Below are 27,109 nucleotides of genomic sequence, written 5' to 3'. Positions count from 1 at the left end.
GCAATTAATATTAAACTTTGCCAATTTTTTTCTTTTGATGGTAAAAATGGTGAGTGTGGCAATTAATATTAAACTTTGCCTATTTTTTTTCAAAGATATATTAAATAATTTAGTTTTTTTTTTTTTAATATTTGGAAGCAAAAAAAAAAAAAAAAAATGTGACTCTTTTCATTATTTTTGGAAATAACAAATGTTTTGTTTGTTGCCTAAAGTTAATTGATTTTAATTTTAGTTTAAATTCTTTAAATTAACATGTTAAAATGTTTTTAAAATACTTTAATTTTAAATTATAACATAAATGATATGTTGAATTGAGTTACGTTTGTATGTAACATTACTTAGTCTGCATTATGTGCATACCTTATTTTGAGGGTAAAAGTACTTATAAAAAGTGATGAAATATTATTTATAAATAGTGGTGTAATTGTCAAACACAATCTTAATATTTATTAATTGAAGAAAAACATGGCCAAATATAGACCAATTAACACTCACTGCATGAGACAACACGGGAATCACACTACAGAGGATTTGTACCCGAGCTACAGTCTTCACTCTCGTTCGGAAAGAGTTAGGGAAGGAAATAACCCCACCCAAAACCTCCATCACCACCGCCTCACCCAACACCTCTATCACCACCCCCTCCCAAAACCCCATCCCCATGCCAAATTGTTGAAGGCTCTTCTAAATCAAACCCAAATTGTCACAAACCCAAATCAACACCTCTAAATTACAGTTGAAGGCTTTTATAAATCAAACCCAAATTTTTGCGCCAATAACTTACCGATTGTACTACTTTAATTCACGAGAACTCACCAAATCTTCGGACCGTTGTGATTTGAGTCTGGCGGGTTTGGATTTGGTGTTTCGGTTGCAACTTGATGGGTGCAAGTGGCATGAAGGTGGGTGATGAAAGGTCGGATTTGAAGATGTGGTGGTTCCGTTTATCTCGACTGGTCCTGTTGGCGCATGCGGTAAGTTTGGCGTCTTTGTTCGATGAGGTTCGACATGGCTACCGTTGCAAATCCATCTTTTTTGGCGACCACAAACACAAAACCCATCAAACCGCCATTTTTCCGGATCCTACGAAAAAAAAAAAAAAAAAAAGCGCAATAATATTATAAATTTAATTGAAGAAACACAACACTTGTTTGTGAAATTGAGGGTTTCGATTCTCTTGGTGGGTCTTGCTTTTAGACTCCTCTCTCTTAATCCAATGGGTTTTTCGAATGTTGCAGAAACCTCTTTTCTCGCGAAAAACGTGAACACACAACCACCACCAGCGAAAAATTCCATGGCTTTGATGCTGTGTGGGTCTGTTAAGTTCTTGTTGATGCCTTGGGTTCTCGGATTATTAATTCCACCGTGTATATATAGATATGGATATATAGTGTATATATGTGTGTGATTATATTAATTTTGTGTATAAATTAGGGTTTGGTGAGGGAGGGGAAAGGACTGTATATGTGTGCGAGTGTGTATATATGTATGTGACTGGTTTTGGAGGTGGCGGTCATGGGTCTGTAACGGTCTTGATTGGTTTTGGAGGTCGCGATCCCAATCATTGCGTTGACGCTTTGGATCGGGGAGGAAATATGCGATTCCCTAAGAGGGCTTGCTGTTGGGCACGCCAGCGACGACGATGGTGACAAGGTCGGTGGTGGAAAGGGTTGCAGTTGCCACTGCAATCGCCATGATTGGTGATGGTTGGGGCCTTTGGGCCAGTACAAACTGTGCCTGAATATATATATATGGGCCTTTTTTGTCATTTATGATTACATATATTATGTGCAGAGTATTAAAAAATGGAGGGTAAAATGGTCAATTCACATGTGTAAGTGAAAGTTAAAACCAAAATATTTATTTACGTGAAATATGACCTAAACTCAAGGTATGCCTGTGTAATTTATCCAAAAGTGTACATGTATTAAAGTAAAGGATCTTTTTGGCTTTTTAGTTATTGTCTCCTCTTATTCAAGATATGAATCACAGCAGTCCTTTTTTTTAAAAGTTAAATAAAAATTATTAGATGGCTGGAGTCATTTGACATTTGATGGACTAATCTAATAGAACTTAAGGTTGAGATTATTTTTATAATACGTCGTTTACTCTTGTGAAGGAGGTTATTTGACAAAAAAAAAAAGTTTAGGGATTATGCGCCACAAAATAATTGTACACAAATAGATTAAGTGAGCAAACCTATGTTTATGTATTAATTATTAGGGATGAACAAAAAATCGGTGGAACCGTTAGGAATCGGTGCTTCGGTTCCGATTCCTAACGGTTCCTGTTTCGGTTCCGATTCTAATTTTTTAGGAATGGTTGGGAACGGTTCTGGTTCCAAACTCTGAAACTGGAATCGAAATCGAAACCATAGAATAATATTATATATTATGTTTTTTTTATATTATATATTTACTTATATATATGTCTATTGATGCCTACAAAGAGAGAGAGATATATATATATATATATATATAATGTATGTCCTCATGTACAATATTATATATCAAAATGTACTACGATTGAGTTTAGAGTTATTAATTTATTAATTTTTTTTTTTTTTTTAATATATATATCTGTTTTTGGCTCCCCTGGACCAAAGACTTCCCAGGGGGTCACACGAACTCCTCTGACTCTTATCGCCACCGAGGCAGTGGTGGCGAAGCATAGTAATCCGATTTGCCTCCTACATGGGAGCTGTGGTAGCGTGAGTGGGTTTGTTTTGTGCGTACTAGGAAAGTGATGGTGGTGGTGGCTCATTTTAGGTGCAATAGTGTAACGACCAGAACCCGTGGGTCCGAATCAATATTCGGGGTCTAACCCGACCCAGAAACACCTGAGGAAAAATAGTCATTATACACCTTATTAAGTTTTAGTGGTCATAAAGGAACCATACTAATCGTTTCTGTATTAACATTGGTTCACAAAAAAAGGATAACTCCAACTTTAGGCTCACTCCGGACCCCTAGGGTTTACAAGGGAAAAATAATCATTTAGAGTCATAACTATGAAATGAGACCGATATTAATGGAAAGAGAGCTCAAAATACTTCAATTTGAACTCAAGAATGACCTCATTTGGATTTAAAATGAAGAAGTTATGTCTATTATAAGATCGAAAAAAAAAATCTATAAATTAAAAAAATGGGTTAAAAAGTTGCTAGGCTTTTGTCATTATTCACCTACTTTATACATGTATTGGTTTATACACTATTCATTTGATGTATGGATTATGATATCGTGCTTTGTTTGTCATGAGAAATTATTACATACTATCAATTAAGAATTGACAAGGGTTTAATTCATTTACACTTCTTGTATTTAGTCAATATTTCAAGAAATCCCCTTCATATTTGTAAATATTCAGTCACACTTATTCCTATAACGATCAAAGCTGGTCAAATATACTTTTCAATGATATCAACAAAAAAAATTATAAATTATAATCAAACGAATTTTAAAAAACGGTGGTGTTATAATCTTCTTCCCCAACAATGAAAATCCACAACCCTCTGTTCATGACCAGCCTATTCCACCATGATTTCCGGCCAAATAACACCATTAAGTTTTCCAAATCTTTCCATTAATCAATTCTACATACTCCCCTTTTTTTCTTTCTCTTCTTTCTCTCTCTAGAATTTCATCTTCTTTATGATCTCCTCATTACACACCTTCTCACCAGCATTAGAGAGACCGGCTATTTCTGTACACCTCATCGCCATGCAAACTCATCACTGCCGGAATCCCGAACCTTTTCTCTTCACCACGTCGCCAACATGGAGTAGTCACTACCGTCGCCAAGCTCGTTGGTCAATCCGAGCACTTTTTTGCTGCTTGCCGTTACCGTTCATTATCGCTAAGGAAGTCAGAGTCACTTCACCACCGTTTCATTCCTCTACCCTTGCCCGTAAGCTCAATCCTTGTATCGTCGAAAAGTGTTGTATCGCCAGTTCGTTTAGTGTTCACCGATCTAATCCAAATCCCGTCGTTCGGTAGCCATCGAGAACAAAACCACTTCTCGTTGGAAAGTGTTATACCACCAGTTCCACTTCTCGCCGGAAAGTGTTGTATCACCAATTCGTTTAGTGCTCACCGGTTCAGTCCGAATCTCATTGTTCAGTCCCGCCGTTTGGTAGCCATCATTTCCATGACGATGAGAACAAAACCCACTTATCGCCGAAATCGCGACCTATCACAATGGCTAATGGCCATCGATTTCCTTGATCAAGGTTCAGTTCGCGTGCTCACAGGTGGGTGCGCAGTCTTACCAGTTGTAGATACCTGTTTCTCGTGGGTCCTGGAAAAGTCAAAGAGGTCTGGGAATATACCACTAAACAATATTAGGAATGCAGAAGGGTGAAAGAAGGGAGAGAAAATCAGTCCAGTGAGAGAATTTGAGCAATGGTAAGGAAGAAGCTGCCGTCAGTTCTCTTAACCTTTGCCCCTTTTGTCCGTGTCTCCTTTTATAGCCTTAGGTCATTCAGGTGGTACATTGTTGGGCCTCCAGTCTGAGAATGGGTCAGGGTCTTGTTTCCCTCGGGTCATGTTGCCTTAATCCTTATATTTCTGGATATGTTGCCAAGTGTACCTTTCCTGTTGAATGATCCAAAAATGGCAAGCTGTAAAGGCAATTGTACTATTCCAGCTGTCTTTTGCTCTTATTCTCAAACTGGGCCTTGCCATAGTGAGTAAGACATTACTAATTTTCCATCCTCCATTCCAAAATCCCTTCTACATCCCAATGTCACCTGAAGAGTCCTACCATAACTCTTCATTGCTTTAGCCAAAGGTTCTGTCGCTCATGACCCTTTAAGTCTTTCAATCGGTAACTTTGGATTACATTAGATCAAGATTCAGGGCTTGTCGATCGAGAGTTTTATAGAGAAGTCGGATCGAGGTTCAAGATATGTCGATCAATAGTTTTATGGAAAGGTTGGTTTAAGATCTGTCGATTGACAGTTTGTGGTTAGGTCGGATCGAGATTTGAGGCCCATCGATTGATAGTTTGTGGCGAGGTTGGATCGAGGTTCCAGGCCGGTTGATCGATAGTTTGTGGCTGGGTCGGATCGAGGTTCAAGGCCCATCGATCTATAGTTTGTAACGGGGTTGGATCGAGGTTCAAGGTTTGTCGATCGACAGTTTATGGCGGGGTCGGATCGAGGTTCAATGCCCATCGATCGACAGTTTATGGCAAGATCGGATCGAGGTTCAAAGCCCATCGATCGACAGTTTATCGCGGGGTCGGATCAAGGTTCAAGGCCCATCAATCGACAGTTTGTGACGGGGTCGGATCGAGGTTCAAGGCCCGTCGATCAATAGTCTGTGGCGAGGTCGGATCAAGGTTCAAGGCCTGTCAATCGATAGTTTATGGCGTGGTCGGATCGAGGTTCAAGGCCCATCGATTGACAGTTTATGGCTTGGTCGGATCGAGGTTCAAGGCCCGTCAATCGACAGTTTGTGGCAGGGTTAGATCGAGGTTCAAGGCTCGTCGATCGACAGTTTGTAACGAGGTCGAATCGAGGTTCAAGTCCCATCGATCGACAGTTTGTGACGGGGTCGGATCGAGGTTCAAGGCCCGTCGATCGACAGTTTGTGGCGAGGTCGGATGGAGGTTCAAGGCCCGTCGATTAACAGTTTATGGAGTAGTTGGATTGAGGTTCAAGGCCCGTCGATCGACGGTTTGTGGTGGGGTCGGATCGAGGTTCAAGGCCCATCGATTGACAGTTCGTGACTAGGTTCGGACCGAGGTTCAAGGCCCATCGACCGACTGTTGAGTTGGGCTAAGGTTCGAAGTCCAGTGGTCGACTATTACTTGCTTTGCTAATGTGGCTTTTGTCTAAGTTTTGACCGTTTGTCTTCTTGCTCGAAGATAGTATTATAGTGGGGTCGTCTTGACCTAGCCCTTGGTGACGTGGCTGAACCACATCCACACCAGTTTAGTCGGCTGCCCACCGCTTCATCGCCGCCGCTCCTTACATATCGTCGACATTACTTCCTACTTTCTCTCTGGTGGTGTGGGTTTGGATCATAATGAGACAAATATACATATTTTAAAGTGAAAAAAACCCCTTGAAGTATTGGCCATCTGCAATTAACCCCCTCAACTATAATTTGCCCCCTTCAACTATTGAATTTTTGCAATTAATCCCCGATGTAACATCTCCGGCCAATTGGTTATAACGGAAATAGTGAAAGATAATTTTACCCCTTATATAAAACTATGTTGTTTCACTAAAAATTTCAGTAACCACAAATTTTTTATTTATATTTTTTATTTTTTTCGGAAGGTAACTGTACAAGAGCCTTAACCCCAAAATCGAGTCCAAGTCCGAACCTAGGGAAAACAACCCAAACCCAAATAGGGCCAATTAAGCCACATGACCTAAATACAGCCACTCAAACATATGACTTAAATCCTAATTAAGGCCATTCATTCTGCTAAACAAAGACCATCGAGCTCTCCGTCGATGTCAAAGCCAAGCTCCATCACGGCTGAGTTCACTCCACCATACTCTCCACTACTGGCCGCCATTATTCGAAGCCAAGCTCGCAGCCGTTCAGTCCTGCCGGCCGCTATCAAACCCAATCATGGCCGAGCTTCTTCATAACAACCTATCACCAGAATCACGACTTCTTTAGTCGCTAATTCGTTGTCATCCCGAAACAGCCGTCTCCACCGGCCGAGCACACTGTCGTTCGTGTTCCGAGCACCGCCGCAAGCTCAGTGCCGAGCTTCGTTTCATCTGCTGACCTCCCCGTTCTGAGCTCACCGCCGCCTCCATCACAGTCGACACCATTAAAGCTGACCTAGCAGTTGCGAGTTCACCATTCACAACCCGCTGCTCACCGCCCCAAGCTCTGCACGGTTTAGCTAATAACCAAGCTCTCCACAGTTGGCCGATTCTTGCCCGCCATCCATCTCCACCAACAGCCAAGGAATTCTGGGGCATAATGATTCAGAAATTTTCAATTTTATTTATATTTTATACAATTGACAGTGTTTTATGTTTTCATGTGTCCATGGATTGAATTTTTTTGGGATTTTCTCAATTTAGGTTCTAAAAAATTAGGAATTTTTAGGTGTATATAAGAGCTTATAAATTTGATTCGTCTTCAAGAATTCCCTTCAAATCAGAAGCTGTTCAGTCAAGGATGCATTGACCCAACTTCTGATTTATTATAATAATTATTATTATTATTATTGTTATTATTATTATTTTTTTTGGAGAAATTAAAGATCATGAAATAGCAACAGTAGATTCATTTGGGGTCAAGTTTAACTGTCCTTGCGGTTTGGGTTGAAGATGACGATGGGGGTGGTGGTTGACGATGAGGGTTTGTGTGTGTGTGTGTGTGTGTGTGTATGTATATATATATATATGTGTGTGTGTGTGTGTATGTATGTAGTCATGATGGATATAATATAGAAAGAGAAAGAATCAGAAACTTTCAAGGGCACCGGAGTTGCTGATGTAGGTGGTTGATGATAGGGGTGTGTATATATACGTATATATGGCTGGATATAATATAGAGAGAAGTAGAATCTTGATGATAGGGATGAAGAATGAGGAATTTAGGGGTTCTGACCTATTTAGGATTTAATGGTAATAGAAGGGGCATTGTGGTCTTTTAGCTTCATAAAGGGTTGTATGGTCATTTAGAGAAATTTGGGTTGTCACATGACTCGTCATGTGCTTCTTCACGGTTAAATTTAACCGGCTGATCACCGGACTGGGTTAATTGCAACAAAATGGTTAGTTCAGGGGGTTATATGCCAAATTATTAGATTAGAGAGGTTTTTTGCTAAATAACTAATAGTTCAAGGGGGTTTTTTACACTTACCATATATATATATATATTTACTAGCAGGCCTGTGGCCTAGTGGTACCAAGTCCCTACTTCCCAAAGGGAGGTTAGGGGTTCGAACCTCCACGGAGGCATGGGTCTGTAGCGAGACAGAGTGTAGGAAGAGAAAGAGAGGAGACAGTGCAAAGGTGGCCATGGAAACCATATATATATATATATATATATATATATATATATATATATGTATATATATATTATTTTATTGAGGGCAGTGTTTGGTTAGATAGATTTCAAAACAACTCATTTGGCATTGACAGATATAGGGTCTGATTGAAGATTTATAAATATGAGAGGTCTCCTTGAATTATTGACAAAACACAAGAGATGTAAATGAATTAAATCCTAAAATAAATGAATAATTTTTATATTATTTTTAATTAATTTTTTTTATGTGCTATTTCGTAATAATAATAATAATAATTTATTTTTTATTTATTTTTTTATTTTTTATTTCGCATGCATTGTGTTGCATATAAATTTAAATCATAGAATCTTTGTTTTTGTTTTTTCAACGGTGAATAAATATAAGGCTTCGTTTAGTTAGATGGAAATAAGTAAGAAAAGAAAAGAATTGAAAAATGAAAGAAAAGTGAAGTGAATGAAAATAAAAATTATTTTCTAGCATGCATTTAGTATGAAAATTTATTCAAGAAAATTATAAGAAAATATTAATTTGTTATTTTGGATAGTATGAAAGTGAAAAGAAAGTGATTGAACATACCAAAATTACATTTATGATTTCAAATACTTTAAAATAAATGAGTTTGTATTTGATGATGTCTATTTTTAGTAAAGAAATAGTAAAATGATGGATTATTAAATTTAATAATATAATTATTTATATTTTATTTTTATTTAAAATAAGAATTCATAATATTTTCTTAGGTAGAAGTAGAACTAATTATTAATTTAAGAGAAACAAAAAGAAAAAGAAAAAGAAAAAAAAGAGGATACTAAATTATAAGAGGGATTTGATTGCATGTTGTTGTTGCCAATTATATATGAACTTATGAGAAAACAAAGAAATAGTTGTTTTGCATAGAATTTGCCTCTTTGAAATTAGTAAAAAAAATAAAGAAAGACTTTGTTTTGCGTGATTAAGTTAATGGGTAAAATATGAATGTCAAATAAAAAGACACAGAAAATATTATTTCCCTGTGTTTTAAGGGAGGAAAAGTTTTGAGAGAAAATAAGTACAGAAACAAAAATTTTCATTAAGCTTCTTTTTCCAATTATCCAAAGTTTCCAAACTTCAAAAAAATTAAATTTTTTTTTTTTAGTTGATTCAACCTAACCAGCTAAGCTTAAAGAAAAGCTGTACAAGAGAAGCTGATGATTGTCCCGACACCAGCTGATAAAGACAGTCCAAAGACAAAGGGCAGCCTAAAGTAGCATTGGATGCCCCAGCTAGAAACCAGTTGAGGATGAGTGAGTTCGAGGAGACAGGAGCAAAGGGGATTGCTGAAGCTAAGGTAAGTGAGGCCTTTCAAAAATTTTGTTAGTGTTTGACGTGTTTTATTTTCTCTTTCCTTTTTTTTTTTTTCTTTTTTACCGATAAAGGCAAAAACTTGCTTTTTTTTTCAAACGTTGAAGCAAATATATAGATAAAATATAGGTTACAATTGGGCCCAAAGAGGGCCCTGATCATGAAAGGAAGAGAACATTTATAGTAGTAGAAAGAAACAAGAAGCCGAAAGAGGCTCAACAAGAGCTAAAGAAGCCCAAACTTAGACAAAAATTACTTCCTTTCTGTCACAACTTTTACCCATGACAAAAAGTTCGTGGCTAAAAACACAAGGGTGTTGTAGTTACATCAATTCGTGTCGTTATTATGCCTTATATTCCTTTTGGTAGGAAAGCAAAAAGTTAAATGGAAGGGAGATGAGAAGGAATGGATGAGATTTTTTTTTTAAATGGATGAGATTATGTATTTTTTTATTTTTGTTCGATTATAATTAGTGCACTTTTGCAATTTCCTCGATAACCTAGTGAATTAGTGTCTCTCATGAAAATTGGAGTGGGAGACTTCCACCCTCTACATCTCCTAATATAACATCTAACCCTTCTTACCTTTGAAAAAAAAAAAAATAGTGCACTTTGTTTAATCAAGTTAATGTCAAACAGAACCTACCGAAAAAGAAAAAAAAAAAAGTTAATGTCAAAGATATATTTTAGAATATAATAAAAAAATAGTACATCTATTTTTGGAATGAAATATGTATTTTGAGATATTTCAAAATAGAAAGATGGATAAATTTTTTGAGATGGAGTGAGTAAATTATTTCGGGAGAGCTTTTCTAGCTGTCACAAAACATTTGTTTATATGATGAAGTCTACTTTTATTACTTTCAAGCAAAAAGAAAAAAAAAAGTATACATTTGTTGCAAATATGGAAAGTGTTTGCAATGGAACTTTCATCTGTAAATATTTCAACTTTGATGATAAAGTTATTAATTCGTTGGAACTAATTTTGTCCTTTGGTGACAAAATTTGATGTCGCCGCAAACAGTCAATACGAAAAATTCAGTTTTAGGGGGAAAAAAAAATTATTCTAGTAACTTGAAATCATTTTTTATTTGGCCAATGATTGAACTTTTTTTTGAAAGTTAAAACAACTGATATATATGGGATGGGGACTTAAATCTGGGTCATTGGACCACAAACACCAACACCCTACCAACTGGGCTATCACACCACACCAGTCAATGATTAAGTTTCCATCTTGATGATGTGTATACAACTTTAAGAATTGTGAACAACTGAAAGTGTTGGCTCTGGCTTCAATTTAAAAGAAAAATAATACTCCGTATGTAAATTAAAAAGAATCTCACTTGGTTCTGGCATATTTTGTTCCCCTGATTTGCATCCAAAATATATACACAGACGTGTGTGAAAATAGTTTGTTTACATGCATTTTCCTGGTGTTTGCAAGACTCATATATGAATTATAATTTGTTGGTGATACAGGGTACGAGAGTGATGGATTATAATGAAGTTGATCCAGATTTGACGGATCATAAATTTGATTCGAGTAGAAATCTTTCAAAATCTTCTAGTGTTTCAAGTGAAATTAAGGAAACAGCGGAATGTATACAGATCCGGATTCGTGAATTGCGGCCACCACTCCCTGAACCTGCTGCTTGTATATTCAAAGTGCACCAGGGACTACGCAGCGTCAATGAAAAAGCGTACACGCCCACACTGGTATCCATAGGTCCTTACCACCATGAAAACCCCAACTTTAGTGCAATGAAAGAACATAAGTTGCGTTATTTGCGTTCCTATCTTCAACGCATCAATGACAATATTGATATTGGCACCATCAATGTGGAGCCTTACCTCCTGCGAATGGAGAAATTGGCGGATAAGGCTCAAGTCTGTTACGCAGACCCCATATGTCTCGACAGAAAGAAATTTGTGGAAATGTTACTCCTTGATGCTTGCTTTGTTATCGAGTTTCTTTGCAAATCTCATTTACAAGAGGATGACCCTATTCTCAGATCAACTTGGATGAAATTACAAATCGGCCGAGACCTCATGTTGCTTGAGAACCAGATTCCCCTCTTCGTTCTCTCTGAATTGTTTGACCTTATCCGAGCTCGTTACAGACCTGTGACCCTCATCAAGATGGCAGCTTTGTTTCCCGTCAGTATGATGTTACCCAAACAATATTCCGAAACCAAAACCAAGGAACTAATTGAGAAAACATCTGCTGCTGGTGAAAGCAAGCACTTTCTTGACTTGGTGCATAGGCTTTATCTTCCCTCGTCTAGAAAGGATAAATATTGTGTGGGAATGTCTTGTGTGACAGAGCTTCAAGAGGCTGGTATTAGCTTCGAAGTAAATGAAAGTGATGATGTTGGCATTTTTGATATACGCTTCGAGAACGGTCGCATGAAAATTCCTAAATTTAAGGTGAATGATGTAACAGAGACATTCTTGCGTAACATTGTTGCCTACGAGCAGCATTCCTCTCTTGACGACCACAAATATTTCACAGATTATATATCCATTATGGATTTTCTTATCCATACGGGAAACGATGCGAATGCGCTTCGTCTCTGCGGAATTATAGAGAACATGTTGGGTGATGATAAGGAGGTGGCTCTTATGTTTAATAAACTGGGTGATGGAGTAGTAATTCCACCAAATTTCTATTACTCAAATGTATGCAAAAATGTGAACCACCATTGTGAAAAACCTTGGAATGAAGCCATGGCGAAGTTAAGGCGCAACTATTTCAACAACCCATGGGCAGGTATTTCTACCGTTGCAGCTGTTGTGCTCCTTTTACTCACTCTAATACAGACTGCGGCAACCCTCATTCCTCTGTTTTGATTAGTTCAACAGGTGATTTTTTTTTAATGTTATTTCTATTAAACATTCATTGGTGTGGTTAATTTACTTAAAACTACTAGGTACTCTAGAGTCTAAATGTATGGAGAGTTTCAATTGGAGTTCTGTATACATCATACTTATAATCAATTTACGTTTTTCAAAAAATTTGGACCATTAATTTTTAACATAACTCTATTTAGCCCTCAACTCCTTCCACACAAAATTCACTGAGAACCCCTTCAATTTAAAGCCCATGTGGCTCCAAACATAATGGCACTTACCTCACCTTATTTTTGGGACAGGACTTTAGCTCTCTTTATCCTTGTTTTGGGTCATCCAAGTTGGTCAATGGTGTTTTCTTGGGTTTTTGGACTTTGCTCCTTTTTTTTTTTTTTTTTTTTTTTGTGCGTACACGCACCTATATATATATATATATATAATGCAACTTAATTCTTATTACCTTACAGGGAAAAAAATACATTGCAGCAGCAAGATTATGTTTCCAGCTTCCACCAGTTTCCTTAGCAGTTTACTCTCTTTTGATATCAAGCAATAATTGGTTGGTTTTCTCTTTGGTCTCTACCCCTTCGCGCACAATGGGGGATTTGTCTATTTTAATGATACAATCTTGTTCAATTACTTTTTTTTTAGTGTTGTTCTGTTTTTTTATTCAATCAGATAATAAGAAGCTTACAATTTACTATGCTTTTTTTTTTTTTTTTTAATACCATTTCATATATGAGATTTTAGTTTCTTTCTTTGAGAATTTTTTCATTTGTTTTCTTGGAAGCATTAGTTCTTTCACAGTGGAAGACAAATGAACTGAAATTGTGCACAGTGGGGATGAAAAGTAGGCAGAGGCTATTTTGGTCCAGGCATTTACGGAGTCTATGTGTTAAGTGCATGGGCCCATCTTAATATATTACTCTTTGGGAATTAAGTTGCTCTTGCGTCTGCTAAGAACATGATGCTTTGAACCAAATGCTTAATTGAATGGAAAAACTTCGTCCCCAGCTCTATCCATGGTCGTTATGGTTACAGATTTAGCCCTAATCAACTCAGTCTTAAGTGCTTGAGACCATGATTTTTTAGCCCTAATCATTTCAGATCGTGATTTTTTAGCCCCAGCTATTTCTGTGAGAGAGAAATGAGGATCGGGTAAGAAAGTGAACAATTATTGTTATGGCTTCAAATTTGTGCAAGAAAAATGGGAATTGAGTGAGAGAATAATAAATTCACATAGTTGAAATTAAATTCTCACTCTATTTATTAAAGTGCTTAGTCCCATTTCAATTATTAGACGGTTGCAACTCGGGTGGGTTGAGCGAGTTTGATGTATAATTTGAATCCAACTCATCATATGAAATGTTAAACCCAAGTCCAATCATAACCCTATATTCAACTTTAACTGCTCAACCCGAGCCCAACCCATCTTTCTACTTATAAATTCGGATTTGTAACTTGGACTTTGATTTCTGGTTAATTCGAGTTACACATATGGTTAATCTTCAGACCAAAAATTTAATATGATTTTGAATTAGTTTTATATTAAATTACTCTTAAACAAAAAAATGTTTAAAATACTTTTTGTACATTTTTAATAAATTATAAACAAATTCTTATAAAATTAATTCTCCTAAATGCTAACATACAATAAGTTCAAATTTAACCAAGGAAGTTGTAAAGAAAAAGGTAATCATAGTTTAAATATTATATATAATGTATTTAAAATAAAAATATATATGAAATTAATATTAGAATTTGGGTTTGGGTTCTAGTTGGCTTGGGTTGCAAACACCTCAACCCAAGTCCGACTCTAATTAAATTCGGGTTAAGATTTTTCAACACAGACCCAACTATAATTGTAAAAATAATTGCCTAAGCCCTCAAAAAAATGGGCTCGGATTGAGATCGGGTTACCCAAGTTGCATACCTACTAAACATTCATCATGAACCAAATAGCCCTAAACTCCTTCCACACAAAATTCACTGAGAACCCCATTAATTTAAAGCCCATGTGGTTCCAAACATAATGGCAGTTACCTCATCTTATTTTTTGGGCCATGACTTTGAGCTCTCTTTATCCTTGTTTGGTTGTTTTGGGTCATCCAAGTTGGTCAATGGTGTTTTCTTGGGTTTTTGGACTTTGCTCCTTTTTTTTCTTTTTTTTTTTTATATATGTACACCCATTTATATATATATATACACACACACACATATTTCATTAATGCAACTTAGGCTATCTGCACCAACCTCTCCGGATTTTGGCTCTCTAAAAACGCCATATTAGCTTTTTCAAGAGCCACATAAACAATTCTAAGAGCCATGTCAGCAGTTTTCGCGCTTAAGAAACATGCATTCCATCAGGCTCTCCGAATTTTCGATCTAAAATAATAATAATAAAAAATTCAATTTTTATTTTTATTTTTATTTTTATTATTATTATTTTAACTTTTCCTAAACTACTATATTTGTAACGGCTATATTTTTAATGGCTATATTTGTAACGGTTATATTTTTTATCTTATATAATGAAACTCATTTGCTCATCTAAAAATCATCACTATATTCATATCTCTCCATTGTAGCAAAATATCATCATCTATCTTTTTCAATTTTGAAATTCGAATGGTTTCATCATCATAAGCTTTTCATTTAGCTTACTCTAATTCTTCATCTTCCTCGTCATCCTCTTCGGAAGATGATCCTTTTGGGGTGTTGATTCAACAAGATCAAGACGAATTCTATGAGATTATGAATTCAGTGAGGCCAGAAATAGTTGAGCAAGTATTTCCAGTCCGTAAAAAGAAGCGATACATTCATCGTGACCGAGAGGGAAGCCACTATCAGTTAATGAAAGACTACTTCAACGACAATTGCACATATCCACCGGAGTACTTTCACAGGCGATTCAGGATGCGAAGAGAACTTTTTCTTCGTATCCTTAATGATGTCAAAGCTTATGATGACTACTTTGTCCAAAAAAAGGATGCGACTGGTCGTCTGGGGTTGTCTTCTATACAGAAGATGACAATTGCTATTCGTATACTCGCATATGGTTGTGCAGCCGATCACTATGATGAGTATATTAAAATCGGCGAGAGCACTGCCATTAAATGCTTGAAGGCATTTTGTAATGCTATTGTTGCTGTGTATGCAGAGGAGTATATGCGCCCACCCAACGAAGCTGACATAGCACGGCTGCTTGAAGAAGAGGAGCAGAGAGGATTTCTAGGTTTGCTTGGCTCTATCGACTGTATACACTAGGAGTAGAAGAATTGCCCAGTGGAGTGGCAAGGCACACATAAGGGACGATCTGGTAAGAAAACTCTTATATTGGAAGCAGTTGCCTCACAAGATTTATGGATCTAGTATGCATTCTCCGGAATGCCGGGTTCAGACAATAATATAAATGTGTTGGATCATTCCTCGGTATTCAACGGTATCGTCAATTGTAATACCCCTAATTTTAAAAGGACAGTCATGACATTTAATTTATTTATTTAAGTGCGTTTTTACTAAATTATTTGTTTAATTGTTTATTTTTCATTGAATTGTGTGTTTTATTTATTTGTTTTATTTTATTTTATTTAACTGGCATTTTGTTTAATTAATTTGTGACTGGTTTAAGTATCTGCTTATGTGACTATATAAATAAATTATTTTTTAAATTAACTGTTGTCCGTGTTTTGGTTGCTATGTATATTAGATGTAGGGTTTTATTTGAGTTTTAATTAATCATACGAGGGATTTAGCCGACTTAGGGTTGGTTTTGTATTAGAATTAGGGTTGTGCTAAAATCTATAAATACAGTATTATACGTTGGTTTAGGGTAACACACAAAACCATATTCACTACGGTGAGACGGAGAGAACTTTGAGAGATTTCTAGAGAGGTTCAAGGATAACTGGATGGAGTGCTTCTGGGTTGAACCAAGAGCATCGGAGTTGTAGAACAGGAGTCTCGAACGTGGACGGAAGCTTCAGAGACGGTGGTTTAGAGTTTCAAAACTGAAACTCAAGGCAAGTCACTATTCTATTCCTTCCCTTTAATTCGTGTTCTGTGCATGCCTAGTTAGACTCCAGGGATTAATCAAGTATTAAAACAGATTAAATTGAAGTTAATATTAATCTTGTAAGCATGTTTGAAACAAATTTTAAATCATTGCATAAATCTGTTTGCATTAGTTTTAATCTTGCTTAACTTTGGTATATTTGGGATTGGATGCATGCCTATAATTAATTCTAGGACATCAATTGAATCCTAAAATAAGTTATAAAAATTGTACAGTGGCTCTGAATTTTGCCTGAGGCGAAAAAGACGAACAGGTTAGGGGATACGGCTCTCAAAGGAGGAGAACCGGCTCACCAAAAGAGGGAGCCGACTCTAGGGCTTGTAGAGCAGGCTTTACAAGGGGTAGAGCCGGCTCCACATAAGGTAGAGGTGGCTCCACCAAGGGGAGAGCGGGCTCCTTTGTTTTAGGAGGCGGCTCAACCCTTTTTTCTTTGGTTTTTCGTGTTCTGGGTTTGGTTTGGACAGTTGGGGTTGTTTCTAAATGCTTCCAGTTGCTATGAATGAAGATTATTACCTGTTATAGACTTGTAAATACTCTTGGGAATCATGTGGATGTTAATATGTTGACGCAGGAAGTAATATAAGGTTAAACAATAAACCTATATGTGGGAAGTTGGATTATACATTGAAACTGCTTACTGTTTTTCTAAAGCAATTTGATTTCTGTCACATAATTTAAAATTGTTAATCATGTCTCAGCTGTGTTATAAGTATATAGTTATTTATCTGGAAAAATAAATATGCTTGGATGGAATTAATTGATGTTTAAATCTACTGTTTAAATGCATTAGTTATGGTATTGTTTGGAGGTGTTAAATGTGTAGTCTTACTTTGTAAATTTGAAAGACTGGAATATGATTTCTAAATCTTATATTGGATGCATAATTTGTCATATACATGTTAGACTATATTTATGCTAATTCTGGAGTATGGTTGATAAATATCTATTACTGTTTTGTTAACTTTGTTAACTGGAGAATTGTATGTACCTGTATGGGGACGGTGATATACTAGGTATGAACTAGTTCAAACACTAAGTCTTACCTAATTTGGATTAAGATACAGATTAACAATATCGGTTAAGTCCATCACCTATTTGTGTCATGTCGACAAAATAGTTGAATGACTTAATGTGGTTTTAGGACGGATGATTATACATATATTAGACCACTACACAGATGGATGGTATTTTGTATTAGGAGAAGTACTGTAATAACCCTAGTTTTCAAAAGGATAAGATTGGAGTTTAAATTTTGTTCTATGTGCAATTTTCTTTTGATTTTGTGGCAAGGTGCTTATGTGTCAAATTGTTTATGTGTTTGATTTTATTTTAAATTAAGTGTTTGTTTTATTTTGTGGATTTAAATAGATTATTTTCTTTACTTGTATTTTTAATTGATTTAATTGATAAATTGTTATTTAATTGACTTGTTTGATTATTTCTTTGTATTTTTATTTTCTTTAATTAAATTAAATAGTTTTTAGTCGTGTAAATGTTTTATTGGTTTTTGAATGGAATTAATTGGATTAATGGAATATTCCTAGTTGTAATGAAAAAATAGGGTTTAGTCTCTTATTATCTCACGCCGACTAAACTGGGCCTCAATTAGGTTTTCTATGGTGGATTAAGATTAGGCTTAGGGTTTTGATTAGTGCCTATATATATACTGTAGTATGTCTTCAAAAAGGGTTGAGAACCTTATATACGTACAGTGTTGATAGAGAGAAAAACAGAGAGAGTAACAGAGAGTTACAGGGAGAATTACAGAGAGAGATAAAGGGAGAAAGTCTAGGGTTTTGCCTTAGGCTAGGGCTGAACCAAGGAGGAGGAGGAGCAGAGGTTGGCTTGTGAGTAAAACCAAGAGCAACAGAGGTGGAACGGTCGTCGGAGATTTCATTGGAAAATTCAGAGACGGTTAAGGCAAGTTCTATTCTGTCTCTTTCCCCTTGGCCTGTGTTCTGTGCACTCTTAGATGGTCTCTAGGATGTTAATTAAATATTAATTGAGCTTTTGCATGCCTATTATATGCCAAATTAATCATCTGTATATGTTTACAATATGTCTGAAGTTTTCCTTGCACCTCTGTTTTCCGTTGTTAGTTTTATAGCATGAAACTGTTTTTATTTTAATCATTGTTGTGGTACTTACTGTTGTAAACTAAGTACTGGGACGTCTTTGTATAAATATTAGACTGTTAAAATTGTCTTAAAGAAGAACAGAAGGGTAGGAGGAGGCCGGAGATGAAGCAGATGATTCAAAACGAAGCAGGAAGCGGAACAGTAGGCTCAAAGGAGGAGAGAGCCGGCTCCAGGAAGTTGGAGCCGGCTCCCCCCTTCATAGAGGCAGCTCCAAGGGATAAAGGAGCCGGCTCTAAAGTGTTTTGAGCCTGCTCCAAGATTTTAGAGCAGGCTCCTTTGGTTGTGTGGTGTTTGGACGTGTTTGGGGCACTGTATGGACACTGTTTGGGCGTTGTTTGGAATTTTACATGGTTTCAGGGACTGGAATGAAGATTCTAAAAGTACTTTTAATGGATTTTAATCCTTCTAATTGTATAATTTGGTCCATAGGGCAAATAGAATAAACCGTGTAAAAATAAGTAAATTAGTACACTGCTAACGGATAGGAAAGACTAAATTGCTAAATCTTGTTTTAAAAACGGATTGTAACATGGACTCTAAGCATGATATTAGGCTATACTAGAGCCACATTAAATAAATTAATGATTTGGTACTCTTGGATTTAATCATAGGAAAGTATACAGCGGTGCCGGCTGTTAATGGATGGAAGGGGTTTAATGGCCTAATTTAATTTTAGCAATTTAACGGATTATCACAAATCTTATTTTGGTTGCATGCGGGGTCATTTATATATCATGTTTGATCTATGCATACCTTAGATGTTAATTGTTGAAAATATTAATTCTGTACTGCGATACATGGAATTAAGCTTGGGATTGTAACTGCTGTAATATTAAGCACTACACAACAATTATTGGGATTAGGGTTTGGACTTAAATTGCTGAATTAGTATTTAGGTTTCGTTAACCTAACTGGAGGTTGGCCTGGAATTAATTGAAGAATTAATTATGTATATTTTTTTCAATTACTTGGATGGATGCTGGATAATGAACTTGATGAATTATTAAATCTTGTTTTGTTAGTTACATGGATGGATTCTGGATTATAAATGATGAACTATTTAAATTCTGTTTATTATCTATTTGGATTATATGGATGTGTTTGATGTACTATATAAAATGTTACATCATTTACGGATCATATGCATGGTATGTACCGGTATGGGACGGTGACATACGGAGGGACGGATTAGATCAAAACACTAATTCCAACCCATTCATACATACGGAATGGATTAACTAAAATAGTTAAATTGTAATACCCCCAGATTTTCAAATGCGGGTTGGCCAGGCCCACGCCCGAATACCCGAGGATATCAAAACAAATTGATAATAAACGAACACAGAGTACAAAAGAATAAAGAAGAATAAATAAAATGCTGACAAGAAACTAAAATGATAATCTAATAATGAACCTCATAATATATTTCCATTAATTAATAAACTCTTCTGATACAACTGATCCTCCAAAATACAACTCGGGAATCCATACTGTGTGGACCCCTAGAAAATCCAAACTAAACAAATGACAGTAATCTAAAACAGGAAACTGAATTATAAAGGAACTCCTATGTAGCATCAGAAGAATGAAGTAGACTGATCCCCGCTCAGCACGAACAACCTCTACTCGTGACGAGCACCTGAAAAATAATGGTGGGTCAGGCCTACAAACAAGTTCTACTCTACTACAGTCCAAGCAGAGATCCGATACACGTATACATCCTAGTCAATCCAACAGTAACTAGTAATCCGTATATATATATGTATACACACTAAAGGAACCTCACTAGACTATAGGGTTGTCTCAACCTGAACAGTAGGCAACATACAAAACGCACATATAGTGAGCATGAGTACCTAGACCTACCAGGGTACACAACTACACTATATCTAGCTACACATCCCTGGCGATATACGCGCCCTAACCATTGATCCTGAGACTCAAGCTCATATCATGGCACCATACTTATATATATAAAATCTAGTAACCATCCTATCCAGTATAAATTAATCCTCCATAAGTCATTCAACTTGTTCAGCTGACCTGACTTGAATATAAGTAGGACTTAACATTTTAGTTAATCCATTCCCTTATATAATAAATTAATCCTCCATAAGTCATTCAACTTGTTCAGCTGACCTGACTTAAATATAAGTAGGACTTAACATTTTTGTTAATCCATTCCCTTATATAAAATAGGTAGGACTTAACTGATAAGTTAATCGATCCCTAGAATGCCACCGTCCCATACCGGTGCATTAAACCACACAATCCAACAATTGATGTAACAATTAAGGAAATACATCAAACATTCCATAAATAACTATGATAAATATGATATCAAGTTATCACATAATATGAATGACTTATTATTTCTTTAAACTTCCTATATCATATGTCATACACAAACTGAATCTTATACATGACGATATTTTATTATACTGTTAAATAAGGATTCTCTATATCCAATTCATCCTACACATTTAATCTCAATTGCTAAAATATTTTAAAAGATTAAATCCATTCGTTTGTTTAAAACATTCAAATAGCAAGCATCATTATGATTGAGTCTATTTAAATTTATTAAAACCCAAACCTAGTCCCTATTTAATGTTCAGGAATCCTAGGCATGTTTCTACGTTCCATCATTCCACAGATATGAAAAAAATACATAATTTAAACATGTAAAAATTCACATAAGAAATCAAATCAAATCATGCATATTATCAATTCATAACGCAAGAACAGATATGAACCAATTTCATAAAACCTATGTTCTAACCCAATTAAACATGCATAATTATTTAATTTTATGTGTTTAATAAATCCTGGAATTTCCTAGGCATGTACAGAAACACGAATCAAAGGGAAAGAGATAGAAGAAGAACTTGCCTTAAACTTTCAGATTGAAAGTTAAACTTCTTCTTCCTTGATCTTCTCTCTAAAGGGTTTTCTCCTCATTCCTTCCTCTTTCTCCTTCTCTCTCTAACTCTCTCTCTCTAGAATATATTACGTAATATATTTTCACTCCTTTTTCAACCTATAGTTGTGTATTTATAGGCTAAATAATAACCCTATTCCTTTTTCCAATCCAAGTCAGCTTAATAAAGAAAAATAAAAAAATAAAAATATTAAAAAGGTAACTTAAAATAGGTTAAATATATAATCTATATATATCCTTATTAATTAAATAAATTATATACATTAGATTATTTATTAATACTAAAGTTACCATAATATTAAAAGGTAACTTAAAACATGTTACGTATATAATCTATCTATATCCTCATTAAATAAATAAAATATATACATCATATTATTTATTTATACTAAAGTTACCATAATATTAAAAAGTAACTTAAAACATGTTACGTATGTAATCTATCTGTATCCTCATTAAATAAATAAAATATATACATCAGATTATTTATTTATACTAAAGTTACCATAATATTAAAAAGGTAACTTAAAACATGTTACGTATAAAATATATGTATATCCTTATTATATAAATATATGAAATATATACATCAGATTATTTATTAATACTAAAGTTACTATAATATTAATAAATTACTTTCCTTTTTATATATATGTATATACATATATATCTATATATATACATATACAACTATCCATGGGTAATTATCCATACCCATCCAACCACCTATCCAAGTAGTTCATGGGACCCAATTAGTTAGCCCATTACCACTAACCATAACCATAAAATAAAATAAAATAAAACATTTAATCATTTAATTTATAATTAATTACAATTAATCAAATACATCATTTAAGCACACAATCTAATTAAACAAATAATACAAATAACACCTAGACAAAATACAAATAACACATAGATAAGTAGCCAATTAATCAAGTAACACTTAATTCAATTAAACACATAAACAATTAGTCAAATAATCAATTAAACAATTAAAAAAATACAATAAAAATAAATAAATAAATACCGAGACTATCCTTTTAAAATTAGGGGTATTACATCCTACATGATTTCATATCCTGTCAATTAAAACAGTTGAATGACATACTGGATGGTTGTTTATATTTCTGCGTTAGGATGGATAGGGTTTTAACTAAAACGTTTAAATCTTGATTATATGTTGTGTCTTGACCAATGAACTATTGACCGGCACAACATTGTATTTGGAAGAAACTTATATATATAATTGGAGTAGGGATTTAATTAAAACATTTAAATTCTAATTTTATGTCGTGTCATGGCAACGAATTAGTTGAGCGGCACTACATTGGTTTGGATGGGAATTTATATATATAAATTATGGTACCGCGATTTGAGCTTGAGTCTCATAGTCGACGGTTAGGGTGCGTATATGCAGTAGGATGCGTAGCTAGCTATATTGGTTGAGGTATACCCTGTTAGGCTTAGACAGTCATGCCCACTCAGGTGCGTATTACATGTTACCTTCTATTCAGGTTGAGACCCTCAGCATAGTTAGTGAGAGTCCTGTAATGTGGATATATATTTATCTATTACGGACTATATAGATATGTTTGAGACGTCTAGGATGTATCTGCGTATCGGGTCTCTGTTTGGATTGTAGTTAGGATAGAACTTGTTCGTGGGCCTGACCCACTATTATTTTTCAGGTAACGGACGGTTCCAAGTCTTAGAGCTTGTTCGTGCTGAGCAGAGACGTCTTCTCATTCTTCTGACGACGTAGGCGTTTCCTGTATGGTTTAGCATTGGATTCTTTTTCGGTGGTTCATTTCTCAGTGATGATTTTTATTAGGGGTCCACCAGAGGGATTCCCGAGTTGTATTAGAAATGGAGAATTTGGTTGTATCAGAATAATTCTTTATTAATTTAATTTTATTCTGAGGTTTCAGTATTTGGTTTATCATTCTAGTTTCTTTTCAGCAAATTTTTATTTATTCCTGTTTCCGTAATTGTATTCTGTGTTCGATTATTGCTAATTGATTTGATATCCTCGGGTAATCGGGCGTGGGCCTAGCCAACCCGCATCCAGAAATCCGGGGGTATCACAAGTACGGACTTTATATATTTATTATATGGTGCGCCATGGTATAAGCTTGAGTCTCAGGACCATGGTTAGGGCACGTGTATCGCCTATGATGGATAGCTGGATATAGGTGTTGTTCCCTGGTAGGTTTAGGTACACATGACCACTTTATGTGCGATTTGTATGGTATCTCTACTCAGGCTGAGACAGACCTACTGGACTAGCGAGCGTCCTATAGTGTGTACTATATATACCTATGGACTACTCTAGATATTGTTGGGCTCTCTAGGATGTATCTGCGTATCGGATTACTGTATGGATTGTAATAGAATAAGACTTGCATGTGGGCCTGACCCACTCTTTTATATTTTAGGTGTTCGTCAATTCCACAGTTAGAGCTTGGACGTGCAGTGCAGATACAGACATTCATTCCTCCGATTACGTAGGAATCCTTTCTATGTTTAGCTTTAGATTCTGTTTTTGATGTTTTAGTTTCTATTGGGATTTTTAATAAGGGGTCCACTGGATGGATTCCCGAGTTGTTAAACTTATGGAGTTTTAGAGTATTGAATTTTAATAATTATATTTTGAGGATTTTAAATTAGCATTCCTTCAGTTTATTATTTTTATTTCTTATTTCACTTTGTCTTCTGTGTTCGGTTACATATTGATTGTTTGATATTTCTTCGGGTTTGGGTCTGGGCCTGATCAACTCGTGTCTCGGATCCGAGGGGTATCACATCAATGGCCAATTACCTCTGGTTAATTATGTAGTGAATGGACATCATTATAGAATGGTATTACCTGTCTGATGGTATATACCCTAAGTGGGCAACTTTAATGCAGACCATCCCGCATCCAACCACTACAAAAGAAAAATTATTTGCTCAGCGACAAGAGGCAGCAAGGAAAGATGTGGAATGGACTTTTGGAGTATTGCAGATCAAGTGGGCAATAACGCAAGGACAAGTGCATTACTGGGAGAAAGATGACTTGCGCCTCATAATGAAAACGTGCATCATCCTTCACAATATGATCATTGAAGATGAGCGTCACGCAAATGTTGGAAGATGGACTCTGCCACCGGAGGATACAATCCCGATTCCCACTTTAAGTTGATGCCCATCGGTTTTAGCGGTACACATATCCTCTCGCCAACTTCAGATTCGTAACAGAGAGACAAATACGCGGTTGATGAATGATTTGATGAAAAATTTGTAGAACCGCTATGCTAATGAAGATGTTTAATTTATGTTGCATTTTGTTTTATATTAAGATGTTATGACATTTCGTGTACTATTATTTTTATTATGTAATAGTTTTTTAAGATTGGAATAAGAAAATAAGTATTTTAATTTAATTTTTTTTTTTTTGAATAAAGTTAAAAATTTTGAATTTTTTAACTTTTTTTTTATTTAAATTATAGCCGTTAAGGCACTATAAACAGTGCCTTAACGGCCAACTACACTATTTGGCCTACACATTTAAAATTTAAAGCAAAATTTTTTTTAAAAAAAAAAACAAATTTTAAGGAAAAAAACAAAAAAAAAGGTAAAATTTGAATTTTTAAATTTTTTTTTTTAAAACTATAGCCGTTAAGGTTTGGTACTGTAGAAACAGTGCCTTAACGGCCAAATACACTATTTGGCCTACACATTTAAAATTTAAAGCAAAAAATAAAAAATAAAGAAAACCAAATTTTAAGGGCAAAAAAAAAAAAAAAGGTAAAATTTGAATTTTTAAATTTTTTTTTTAAAATTATAGCCGTTAAGGCACTGTTTGGTACTGTAGAAAAAGTGCCTTAACGGCCAAATACACTATTTGGCTTCCACATTTTAAAGCAAAAAAAAAAAAAAACTAAATTTTAAAGGAAAAAACGAAAAAAAAAAAAGGTTTTTAATATATTCTTGGCCTAAAATTTTTTTTTTTTTTTTGGACAAACAATGCCTAAACAATATATATTTTATTTAATGAAAATTTTTTTTTTTTTCCAAAAAAAAAAGCTCTAAATAACCTATTTTTAGGTTTTTTTTTAAAAAAAAAAAAATCTGCCAAACAGTGCCTTAAGGCACTGTTGGCGCACGGTTACAGTAGCAGGAGAAAAAAACAAAACATGTTTGTTGCAAACGGCACTGTTTTGACGCAAAAAAAAAAAAACAAAAAAAAAAAATTTCCACGATCGCGGGCCGGCTCGCTAAATACCGCAAGCAAGCCGTGAGCAAAATTGGGCCCCACCAATTTAGCCATACCGCTGCACGCCCAAAGGCCATTCACACTCACGGAAAATGGGCTTTGGCTATAGCGCTGCAGATGGCCTTACTTCTTATTACCTTACAGGGAAAAAAATAAATTGCAGCAGCAAGATTATGTTTCCAGCTTTCACCAGTTTCCTTTTGCAGTTTACTCTCGTTTGATATCAAGCAATAATTGGTTGGTTTTCTCTTTGGTCTCTACCCCTTCGTGCACAATGGGGGATTTGTCTATTTTAAAGACTGCAGCCGTCCTCATTACTCTGTTTGCTTAGTTCAATAGGTGATATGTTATGTTATTACTTTTGAGTGTTGTGTTTAATTTGCTTCAACTAGTTTGAATGGGAATTTCAATAAGATTTATCTATCTATTAATTACTATGTATGTATAAACAATTTTCAAGTTGTTCAAAGGTGTTTTCTCCTTCCCGATTTCAATTAATTTCAGCACTTGATGTTATGTTTCCATCTTCCACCAGTTCTCTTTGAAGTTTGCACTCTCTGGATCTCTGGCAATATATTTGGTTCTCTTGGTATGTGCTTCTTTGGTTTCTACCGATCCTTCCAAGTTCTAACACAATGTGTATATAGCTATTTTGTAAGCCACAATCTTTTTCACTCGGTGTCTCCGTTTGTTTTTTCTCTCTCAAAAGAAGTTCAAATCGCAAAGAGGCAAAATGACTGTGTTTGAATTTTTTGCCAAAATAATAATAATAATAATAATCTCACACAGCAATAATAATAATAAATATCATGATTCTTAAATATAAAAAATAAAAAATTGACTTCGATTTTGACACTAGGAAAATAGTAAAAAGATGTTACATATCATAAATATTGACTAACATGTATCTTGACTAACATGGCTACTCCCCACTTCAGTCAAGATAATAACAATATATTAATTTTTTATTCATCCTTTGGAAGAAAAATGCTATATATATATATATATATATATATATATATATATATATATATATATATATCTTTCAATGAGAACAACTAGTGTTTGATCGAACACTCAACAAAAACTGGTCTTTACACAACAGAATAACAGAGATTATTGAGAAAGATTCCAAGTGGAAGGAACAATTTTTAGAGGCGGAAGGATGTATTAACAAATACTAATTAAGAAGATTAAAACAAACTAGTAAATCTTTATTGATCCAATTTTGGTTTAGAGTAGTTTGTAATTGAAAGCTTGATACTTAAGTCTAGATCTTCATGTCTTAAGAGAAATTATTACATGATTTTAGGGCCATCGGTGACGGACAATCATTATTTGACACCTAAATAAATGTGTCTGTGTACTTTATTCAATATTTTACTTAAGTATCAAAGGTTCCGAAATCATATAATAATTTCTTGGGTTAAGTGCAAAAACCCCCCCTGATATATAGACTTTGTGCAGAACAAGTCTCTACTTTTTGAAAAA

General features: G+C 35.0%; 2 protein-coding genes across 3 annotated transcripts in view; both read left to right on the top strand.

The window, feature by feature from the left end:
• Positions 1-25,917, top strand: part of LOC132286545 (UPF0481 protein At3g47200-like) — a 28,311-nt gene extending 2,394 nt beyond the window's left edge. Inside the window, exons 2-4 of one of the 2 annotated variants that reach the window (XM_059788895.1) lie at positions 9,149-9,340; positions 10,836-12,218; positions 25,763-25,917. In XM_059788895.1, coding sequence (XP_059644878.1) covers positions 9,293-9,340; positions 10,836-12,206 — 1,419 coding nt within the window. In that variant the 5' untranslated portion in view covers positions 9,149-9,292 and the 3' untranslated portion in view covers positions 12,207-12,218; positions 25,763-25,917. Of the gene's footprint in view, positions 1-9,148; positions 9,341-10,835; positions 12,219-12,673; positions 13,134-25,762 lie in introns of those variants that run through there. The other variant, XM_059788894.1, reaches the window with a different exon arrangement.
• LOC132281307 (uncharacterized) lies at positions 14,961-24,544 on the top strand. The gene is made up of 2 exons (XM_059783022.1): positions 14,961-15,441; positions 24,219-24,544. Exons 1-2 carry the CDS (start codon positions 14,961-14,963, stop codon positions 24,542-24,544), a joined length of 807 nt encoding a protein of 268 aa, XP_059639005.1.
• Positions 25,918-27,109: the final 1,192 nt, after the last annotated feature.

Source organism: Cornus florida, unplaced genomic scaffold, assembly GCF_030987335.1.
Source record: "Cornus florida cultivar Cherokee Brave unplaced genomic scaffold, ASM3098733v1 CherokeeBrave_3.0.0_Hap2_Chr11, whole genome shotgun sequence".
In the NCBI taxonomy this organism is placed as follows: domain Eukaryota; kingdom Viridiplantae; phylum Streptophyta; class Magnoliopsida; order Cornales; family Cornaceae; genus Cornus; species Cornus florida.
The sequence above is the reverse complement of the archived record's forward strand: the minus strand, read 5'-3'. Positions and strand labels throughout refer to the sequence as shown.